Raw genomic sequence first — 10,000 nt, forward strand, 5'->3', positions numbered from 1 at the left:
CATTAAAACCTGGAACGGGTGAAACTGCTTGGCTTCAGGATTCTCATTTCCAGCCCTGTGTTTGTGACTGCAGTGTGACCTGGAGGGGGTGCTGCCCACTGTGACAGTGACCCTCAGCCTGCCCCCCAATGGCTCCCCTCTGCAGGACATCCTGGCGCACCCCTGTGTCACCTCCCTGGACTCCAGTCTGCTGACCGCCAGCAGCGTGGACGAGAGCGACGGCTCGGCCTTCTCCGGACCCTACAAGTTCCCCTTCTCCCCCCCGCTGGAGCCATTCCATCTGTGCTTCTACACCTCACAGGTAGGGGGCGCCGCGGGGGAATGCACCCCGCCGTTTCAGGATTAGCCAAGAGCTCACAGTGATCGTAGCTAGCAAAACAGCTCTGTGCATCTTAACTGTGTGTGCCTCCATCCTTCATAACGGTCTCAAGAGTGCAGCTTTGTGTATTTTTAAATCTCTCCCCCCCCCCCCTCCAGGTACCAGTGCCTCCTATCCTGGGCTCTTACCAGCTTAGAGAGGAGGGGAGCCAGTTAAAGATTACAGTCAACCTGAAGCTGCATGAGAGTGTGAGGAATGGGTTTGAATACTGTGAGGCTCACCTGCCCTTCTTCAACAGGTAACAGGAGAAACACGCTCAACACACAGGGGCAGGAACACACACACACACACAGGAAGAAACACGGGCGCACACAGGCACACACGGGCACACACGCGCAGGCATGGGTATGCCATTATAAAAGTTTTCAAACTTCTGAATAATTATTTTGCCAGAGTTCCCATGCATTTCTGCATGATTATACTGTGCATTTGCCATAGTTTACATCCGTACATCGGCTTTACAATGGGAACCATTTATAAGGGTGGCTGTCTTTAAATATCCTTGCATTGATTCTAAGGAAAGTTACCTTTTCTAAACTCCAGAGACGCATGGATCACCACAATCATGAACACACACACACACACACACAGTCACACATACACACACACGCAATCACACATGCACACGCAATCACATGCATTTGTTTATATCTATTTGTTTATTGGGATAATGTAGAAACTGCTGTCATCTTATTTTATCATTTATGGTTCCTGACTCTGTTGTATTAAATGTGACCTGAAAGTAGATGGGGAAAGAAAACAAAACTCATTATTTTGTGTTCTGAAAGTCAGACAATAGCAGCAGCAGTTTAGCACCCCCACTACAGAAGAACAGAGCATGTCCCCCCTCAGCTCCTCCTCTCCCACTGACAGCTCCCTTCACTCGCAGCGAGGGCAGGGGGCGCTGGGGAGCTGAGGGCAGGCAGGCAGCTCTCAGTGTCTCTGCATCAGCAGATCCCCTGTGGTGTCTTTTAGGGGCCAGCTCACCCACACTGACCTCCGCGTGACCTCTGGGCAGCTGGAAGTGGCTCGGGAGAAAGGCCTGCTGGTCTGGATGCTGGGTAGGTGCGCTGTTCCTGTTAGTTATTTCTACATGCTTGAGGATGCAAATCCCAGGCGACGCGGGTATAGTGGGGGCCTCCGTCCATCTGTCCGTCTGGCTGTACGCACTGCATTTCAGCTCAGTATGAGTATCCTGTCGTGGTGAAACTTGCTAAGTGCTTCGTTTGATTGGTAACAGTCAACCAATTTGTGAGCCTGCGCTGGCGAGCCTTTCCGTTTCGTGATGTGGCTGATTTTCTGTGTGTGAGTCAGTTCAGCCTGGATAGCTGTGCTGCCCATCCTGTGTACAGTGATGACTGTGTCTCGGTCTGCCAGTGTGTGTGTGAACCCTTAGTAAACTCGCACTGGTTCCTCTCTCCTTTCTTCAGGTCAGAAGTTCCCCAAGTCCCGGGAGGTTTCACTAGGGGGCAGTGTGAGTTTCAGTGGAGCAGGCTCTCTGGGGCCAGTCGACCCTCTCTGCACAGAGCTCACTGCTTACATCAAGGCAAGTGTCAGGGACAGCACATGATTGTGTGCTCCATACAGTCACACAAACAGAACCACAATCTACTGGAAATCTACACTAAAAAGTTTCTACACTGTAAAACTGAACTGTGACCCTGTGTGTCTGTGTGTCCCTGTGGGGGACTGTGTCTCTGCGTGTCTGTGTGACTCTGCGTGACTCTGTGTCTCTGCATGTCCCTGTCTCTGTCTCTCTGTGTGACTCTGCGTGTCTCGGTCTCTGCAGCTGTATTTCCGGATCCCTGATGTCACTCTCTCTGGCTGCTCGGTGGATCAGCACTCTGTGCAGGTGTACTCCTCAGTCAAGCCTCGCATCACTACCTGTGAGTATCACACACAGTACAGGCATGGAAATAAGACTCCCAGTGCTGAATCTCGCTGCAAGCCTAGAGCACGTCATGCATGTCGGGTAGTATTTGAGTCAGACCCTTAAACGTTTTGATTCTTTTGTGTTGCTTTACACACAGCCGCACCCGGACTCTGAATAAATGATCTTGTGTATCTTTATCTTCTGCTTGCAGCACGGGAACTGATCTCTTCTGAGTATTACATCTGGAACTCTACTGGCGAAGCTCCAGTTTCCTCCGGACCTATGAGGCTGTAGCAACGCAAGAAGAGGGGTGAGCGCTGGACTGGGAGAGGGTTCCATGAACCCCCACCCCCCAAACGGGGACGGTGCTAGAGGACTGTAACCCTAACCTCAGCTCAGAATGGGGGAACAAGGGGGCTCCCAGTGAGGATCGCCTCTCTGCTGCTGGGTTCACAGTGAGCGTGGGCTGTTCAGGGTGGCAGCTCTCTGTGTATGGCACTGTACTGTATATAATAAAGCAGATGATTGTTAAACTGCCCGTGTCTGTGGGAAGCCTGCTGCGTGGGTGTTGTTTTCTAAAGTCATTCTTTTATCATTGATCTCATTTTCATGACGATTGGTGGATTTCTCACACGCGATTTACAATACCAGTCGTAAGTCAGTGATTGCAAACCACAGGCTCCTCCTCTAGCTTCAATTCCACCATGTGACCTACAGCAAAGGAAACCTCCTGCAGCGCTTTATATATCTGAAACGTTCGCATATCCGCAATTAACAGAGAAAAAACCAACTGAAGAATCTGAAGATTCCCAGCACAGTAAAAGAGGGGCCAGCGGTAATGATTATAAAACCAGCGAGAGATGGATACTGAAGCAATTGGAGGTGCCCTTATAAATAGTAGCCGAATACTATAGTTCAGTGTTGAGCCGGGAGAGCAGGTCTCAAGCACACAGCAGCAGCGACAGCCCCCCCTTCAAACAACCAGCTAGCCAACCCCCCCTTTCAACCACCTAGCAGGCCAGCCAGCCAGCCTCCCAGCCTGCCAGCTCCCCTTTCAACCACCTAGCCAGCCAGCCGCATTCCCCCCTCTCCCTCTTCAGCCAGCCAGCCAGCCAGCCAGCCTCAGCAGCTCACAGGGGAACTTCTCAAGTGACGCTGCAGTGGGGTTTTCTCTTTTGTTAGCAAACTCAATGACTAATTAGTGTGTCAGATCTAATGAGGTCCGAGGTGGGGGGGCTGTGTGTCCTGGCTAATCCCCCCCTCTCTCTTTTGTGGCCAGGGCTCATCTCCCTGGTCCCTGACCTCCCCTTTCTCCCAGATTTGTGTCTGTTTCTCTTTTTTCCTCTTTGCTTTTCTTCCTTTTTGTCCCTTCTTCTCCGCTCTTCAGCAGTGCTCTGCCGTTGCGCTCTCAGACCCAGGAGAGGCTCCTCTTTCAAGAGAGCCGACTGATGGACAGCTCCTCCGGGGCCCCGACTCACGAGGGGAACTGCGACTTCGATCAGCCCCCCTGAACTCAGAGCCGCTCACAGAGAGGCGCCGGCTCTTCAGAGCTCTTATGATGCCTCTCATAATGTTTCTTTTAATTCCCCACGTTTGTGTTTCTCATGTTCAGCTGTTGAGGATGTGTTGTTATTAATAAAGTAAGAGAGGAAGTCAGTATCCACTCATCTCTTGCACTGGTAGTTAACGGGGCTGATGGTGCCCCTGCAGTAACACTTTTGGTCTGCTCTCTATTACCAGCGGGGTGCAACGATTCATCCTGTATGGGGGGTATTGAGAAAGGAAGTGGATACGGCACTCCCGCTGTGCCAGGCAGAAATAAATGCAATAACTAAACACAAAATCATGAGATTGCAACGAAATCAATAGGAACACGATCCTGAGGGAAGCCTCTATTATGATCCCCAGCTCACCCAACTAGAGGAAAATGGAAGAGGGCGGAAGAGACTATACTGAGAACATTGAGAACTGGACACATGGCATGGAGACAGCATCCTTATAGAACAGGGAAACACACAGGCGGATTATGGGATTGTCAAAGATTAGAAACTGTACAACATTGTATTCCGAAATGTAGTCAATTCAAACAAAGAGGTGTTAATAAATCAGCTGAGTGCATTAGAGGTGGGTAATCGATTAATGGGGCGATTCTGGATGATACTGCAGACGGGCGATAGAGGGCGCGCGTCACCTGCTGTTAGATGGCATGCGCCAACTTCCTTTAATCAGTGTCGTAAAGCGCCTGATCCGCTCGCGATAGCTGCAGTTTGCGGCAGCGAGGAGCTGGGACGCCGAGGGGAGAGAGCGAGCCGAGGAGAGGCGAAATATTATCAAGAAAAAAAAAACAAAAAACACGAAAAGCATTATTAAGTTAATTAAGCCCCGGATAGGTGCCCTTTACACTCACCGCTCGCCCTAATACCCCCCTCCCGTGGCTCATTCATCGCCCCCCTGTGCCCTGAATGAAGCGGAATGGCCGAAGTGCCGCCTGGGCCTAGCGCGCTGCCTGCATCCCCGGCCGAGATTCTTCCCTTCCACAGGGCTGGACGTGCCTTGCCCGGGGAAGGACAGGAGCGAGGTTGTGGGCGCGGAGGAGACACGGTGACCCCCGGGGCCGGACAGCAGCACCAGGAGAGTGAAGGGAAAGGGTCAAGCAAGCTACCGCAGAACTGTCTCTACCCGCACCCGAGCGCTCAGCACTTACACTCGGCTCTGCAGCAGATCAATGGCACGATTGGCGGCGGCTGTGCCGGTACCGGCGCGGAGGCCGGCTTGCAAAACTACCACAGCCGGCTCAGCAGCCACCTCCACCAACACCACCCGGCTCACAGGCCGAACGACAGCCCCCGGCGACCCGCTGAGAATTGTGACAGCACAGGCGGGGTCCCGGACGGGCTCCCCGAGAACAACAACCGCGGCAGCACTCGCAGCCTGCACCCCCCACACAACCACAGCCGCTTCGCCAACAACAATTACAACAGCAAGCTGGCTCCCAAACGAGGGGGTAATAACACCGCCACTATCACCGGCCAGCAGGCCGAGGTGCAGCTGGGCTGGACCGGCGGCCACAGCAGGACTGATCCCCACTGCATGACCCTTCACATGGAAGAGGACGAGGAAGGTGACGGTTTGGAAAGAGCAGGCCCCGGGGCGCCGGGGGCTGTAGTAGAGTTAGCCGCGGTCCTGGACGCCTCCTGCACCGTGCATGATACGCCAGGGCAGGGCACGGATACAAAGCCGGCGAGCCGGAGTTTGGGCAACAGCTCGCTGGAGGAGGAGGGCCCAGATGAGGAGGACGCGATCCGGTACGTCCGCTACGAGTCGGAGCTCCAGATGCCCGATATCATGAGGCTTATTACCAAGGACTTGTCCGAGCCCTATTCAATTTACACCTACAGATACTTCATCCACAACTGGCCTCAGCTCTGCTTCCTGGTACGTAGCATTGCAAGCATGCGAGTGAAGAGTGCACCGTGTGTGCTGTCATGCTTGCTGTGTGTTGAAGTACTCTGCCTGTCGTTGCTGTGTTTCCATTGTATGTAGGCCCACAGGATACAGACCGTGTTTTAGGTGCATCATTAAAATCTTCATCAACTCTAGTCCTGCTTATAAAGAGTACTGCAAGCAATTAATCAATAAGAGGCGTGCGAATTAATCACGGGTCAAACATCTCCTGTGTATGTGTTATATATAGTGTGTGTGTGTAATTACACAAACAAGCTGGTTGAAAATACCCTGTCCTCGTTGGTTAAATCCTGTCTAACTTTGTCATTTTTGGTATTCACAGTTAGTGTTGTGAATGCAAAGCGAGTGTGTGAAGTCTGTGACTGACAGGAGATTGAGACAGGGAGACTGACAGGCCGTTCTGTGAGGAATCTAGAGAACTGGTACTAAAAGTTTTTTTTTTTTTTTTTGCTGATTTGGAATCAGTAATAATAATAATAATACCAAGTAGAAATCTTATTTGGTGCCAAGACAAAAATGAACATCAAGCAGAGACCGGAAGTACTTCTGTAAAAAAATTGTTTTAAGCAGGGTTTGTCTTAGCAGGGTTTAAAGCTGCCGTGCTGCACGTTAAGAGGGGTTCTTAGGAAGCTCCAGCACTACTACAACCTGTCGGTGTCCCTGCAAGGATTGTCTGGAGCAGGATAGAGATGCTGTGTTAGGCGCCCAATACCCAGTCCAGTTTCACAGCTACTTTTCCTCAGCTGACCACAGGGATTGAAACTCGCTGGCCCAGCACCCAATCCTGGGTCTCTGGACATTTTTAGATATTCCTGGGACCTGCTCACTTCAATAATGTATAGGGAGTTTAAACAGTCAGGTCTTTGATTAATGTGCTCTGGGCTGATTACTCTTTATCACAGCATTAATAAGTCACACTGGCTGTAGGTTTTGTAGATTTCCTAATACAGTAGGATTTTCTCATGCAGGTGAATGGGAGGAACAGTTCATTTAACATCAAACTCCTGGCTGTGCCTAATTTAAATCATATTCGTAATTGGTTCTACTTTTGAAACCCAGAACTGGGTGTAAGGCTAGTTTTAGTTTCAAGCCATGTAAACAGATGGCAGGAATCTTGCTGGGTGTGCAAGCCCAGGTTTCCAGCCATTGCACCTTTCCCTCAGAAGCTGGGTGGCTCTAGTGGTCAGTGTGCTGATGATGTGGGAGGCAGTGTGGCTCTAGTGGTCAGTGCGCTGATGATGTGGGAGGCAGTGTGGCTCTAGTGGTCAGTGCGCTGATGATGTGGGAGGCAGTGTGGCTCTAGTGGTCAGTGCGCTGATGATGTGGGAGGCAGTGTGGCTCTAGTGGTCAGTGCGCTGATGATGTGGGAGGCAGTGTGGTTCTAGTGGTCAGTGCGCTGATGATGTGGGAGGCAGTGTGGCTCTAGTGGCTAAAACAAGGGGCAAGGAGGAACAGTGGAAGTCAATTAAGTTACTGTGCACAGCAGTTATTTTATTGCAGTCATAAAATGCAGTTTCAGTTCTGGATTGTAATCCAGGGAACAATGTAAAATTTGTACTTGTGCTAGCAATAGCCTTGCATGGCTGATCAAGACCACAGTAGGCAGTGATTCATATAGTAGCTGTAGACTGTTAGCATACAATGCTATTTTAATTACACGGTGCATCTTCCCTAAACAGGCTCACGTCGATGAGCTGTAAAACAGTCAAGTGAAAATATCAGATCACCAAATACAATGGTGTGCAGTTCAGCAGGCTCTGCAGCCCTTCATGCTCGCAGTTTGATGGTCCATTTCGTACTGGTAGCTGCAGAATGTGTTTTTGTTTGACCAAACTGCCGAAGTGAGCCTGGAGTCTGTATCTCTTTATCCCCTGTGCTGCGCTGAGGACCAGCCACTTATTTGAGTAACTTGGGCAAAATCTCCGTCTGCACTCTGAGCTTTTCCTATTGTACCCGCTAGTGTTTCATAATTTTAATTTTTGTCGTAGCATAGTTTAGAATAATTCACTAATTCACAAAGACTCCTGTACGTTTGCCGTGTGTTTTAATAAAAGTCTTCAGCTCTTAAAAAACAAATTCTGCCACACACGAAAAACATTTTTAAAAAGGGAGGTTGCAAATTATTGTTCATATGTTTTTGAGTCAGTTCTTTGGGGAGTGTTGTGGTGTGTGTTTTGTGTAAGACTGCATGTGCGCTGTACAGACACATACTTCAGTACAAACGCTAAGGCCGCTGTAACGTAGATATTTAACATGCATGTTTCTGACCGTGGTTTAGTGGTTGGACAGTTTCTAAAAATGCAATTTAATTTAAGCTCTAAGCTGTTAACAAGGTCGAGCATTGGCCCCCTGGGTCCTCTCTGACTGCTCCTCTTTGCTCTCCCCCTGCAGGCGATGGTGAGAGAGGAGTGTGTGGGTGCCATTGTGTGCAAGCTGGACATGCACAAAAAGATGTTCCGCCGGGGCTACATCGCCATGCTAGCTGTGGACTCCAAGTACAGGAGAAAAGGCATCGGTAAGACCCTACAGGGGTGGGGTGAGAAGACGCTGCGAGAGAAACACAGGCACAGTTAGGAGTGGTCAAGGCTGTCCTCACTGCTATGTGAAGGCGTATGCTGTCTGCAGTGAAATCCACTCCTCTCGTTTAACCCTTTTTAAATCACTGCGGTAGAAACGTGCTCCTAGTCACGCAGCCACTTCAATTATTGAACCAGGAGCCAGATTTCTAAAGATCGGGTCTGCACTGATAAATGTGATTTTAGTGTTTACATATTTGTGCATTCACACGTGTGTGCATGTAAAGATGGTCAGAGTTGAGGAACTGCATCTCTAATGCCCTGCCTACCGTGTGGAAAATCCCTCCCTCTCTGTTCCAGGTACCAGTCTGGTGAAGAAAGCCATTTATGCCATGGTGGATGGAGACTGCGATGAGGTAAGATTTTAGCATATATATATATATATATTTATATATATTATATATATATAATATATATATATATATATATATATATATATATAATAAAAACAAGACGGTACAGAACATTGTGTTTTTAAATAAACTCAATTCCTCCTGCAGGCTGTCTTATCCTGGTGCTCCTGTTTTAAAAATGCCTTCATCAATGCGTGAAGCTGTGTTGTTGTTGTTGTTTTTTCTGTGTCTCTAATTACTAACCCAGGTTCTCTTTCTGGTTCTCTTGTTGTGCAGGTGGTTTTAGAAACGGAAATCACGAACAAGTCGGCTCTGAAACTGTACGAGAACCTGGGCTTTGTGAGGGACAAGCGGCTCTTCCGATACTATTTAAACGGGGTGGATGCCTTGCGGCTCAAACTGTGGCTCCGCTAGCGAATGACCCCGGCCTTCCCCCACCCAGGCTGGACACAAGTCAAGGGACGCCTTTCTTCCTCTTCTCCATGACAAAAGGAACAACAACAAAGAAACACACAAATAAAAAAAACAGAAACTATGTATACATTTAGTTATGATTTTAAACTAGGAGAGCTGCTGCAGTGTTCTTCCCAGGGACGCAGCAGCGCATTGTTTTTTCGGAGCAGTTTTGGGGCTGCGTCCACCCCCCCTCATGATAGAATCTGGGGGCCATGTGAGAAGAGAGCGACAGCGTCTAGCAGGACTTTCTTCGGTGCATTAAACCAATCAAATACAAATCTCCTGACTGACTAATTTTTTACAAAAAAATAAATTAATTCAAACTAAACAAAACACGCAGGTATAACAAAAAATCCCGTCTACGCCTACTGCTACCACTGGCAGACGTCTGTGGAACTTTCTTTTCATTTTTCTTTTCTTTTATCTTGTGGATGCGTGTCTGTGTGCAGGTGTGTGGCTTCGGGGGTGCGCGTGTAGATACTGGCTGAGCTTGTGCATTTATAACAAGAAACGGCTACTGGGCGGGTTTCAAAATGGATTATCATAGTTCTGCTCAGACACACAAACAAACACACACATGTAGTGGTATACTTTGTGTAGAAGAACAGGAAATGTGGTAGGTGGGTCCCTCATAGCAGAAAGGTGTTGCCAGCTGATACGTTCTGATCACTCGCTGAACTCTCGGGCTGTGAGAAGTTCTCCTGCACCAAGAGTTTGATGCACGCGGTCTGATGTGTTACGATCGTTTGCTTGGTTAGTGTTTGTTTGTGGTTATAGCTGTCACAATACAAGTGCTGATGGACTACTATGTTTGACGCACAACATTTGTAGATGTGGGTGAAAGCATGTGCCAACCATTTATCACATTTCTTCATCATTCAGACCCCATTTGGTGGCC

General features: G+C 49.1%; 2 protein-coding genes across 2 annotated transcripts in view; both read left to right on the forward strand.

Moving 5' to 3' along the window:
* ap5m1 (adaptor related protein complex 5 subunit mu 1) overlaps positions 1 to 2,785 on the forward strand; it is a 5,779-nt gene extending 2,994 nt beyond the window's left edge. The window contains exons 3-8 of the mRNA XM_041276529.1: positions 74 to 301; positions 478 to 617; positions 1,355 to 1,440; positions 1,810 to 1,925; positions 2,169 to 2,265; positions 2,464 to 2,785. Of these exons, the coding sequence (XP_041132463.1) occupies positions 74 to 301; positions 478 to 617; positions 1,355 to 1,440; positions 1,810 to 1,925; positions 2,169 to 2,265; positions 2,464 to 2,546 (750 nt within the window). The 3' untranslated portion in view covers positions 2,547 to 2,785. The remainder of the gene's footprint in view (positions 1 to 73; positions 302 to 477; positions 618 to 1,354; positions 1,441 to 1,809; positions 1,926 to 2,168; positions 2,266 to 2,463) is intronic.
* Positions 2,786 to 4,504: 1,719 nt separating this feature from the next.
* LOC121330039 (N-alpha-acetyltransferase 30-like) lies at positions 4,505 to 9,380 on the forward strand. The gene is made up of 4 exons (XM_041276273.1): positions 4,505 to 5,687; positions 8,109 to 8,232; positions 8,594 to 8,649; positions 8,923 to 9,380. Exons 1-4 carry the CDS (start codon positions 4,725 to 4,727, stop codon positions 9,058 to 9,060), a joined length of 1,281 nt encoding a protein of 426 aa, XP_041132207.1. The 5' UTR covers positions 4,505 to 4,724; the 3' UTR covers positions 9,061 to 9,380.
* Positions 9,381 to 10,000: the final 620 nt, after the last annotated feature.

Source organism: Polyodon spathula, chromosome 17 (assembly GCF_017654505.1).
Source record: "Polyodon spathula isolate WHYD16114869_AA chromosome 17, ASM1765450v1, whole genome shotgun sequence".
Taxonomy (NCBI): Eukaryota; Metazoa; Chordata; class Actinopteri; order Acipenseriformes; family Polyodontidae; genus Polyodon; species Polyodon spathula.

Coding starts and splice junctions, on each gene's coding strand:
- LOC121330039 (XM_041276273.1), top strand. CDS start 4,725: ATGGCCGAAGTGCCGCCTGGGCCTAGCGCGCTGCCTGCATCCCCGGCC. Junction 5,688..8,108: donor GGCCTCAGCTCTGCTTCCTG/GTACGTAGCATT, acceptor CTCCCCCTGCAG/GCGATGGTGAGAGAGGAGTG. Junction 8,650..8,922: donor TGGATGGAGACTGCGATGAG/GTAAGATTTTAG, acceptor CTTGTTGTGCAG/GTGGTTTTAGAAACGGAAAT.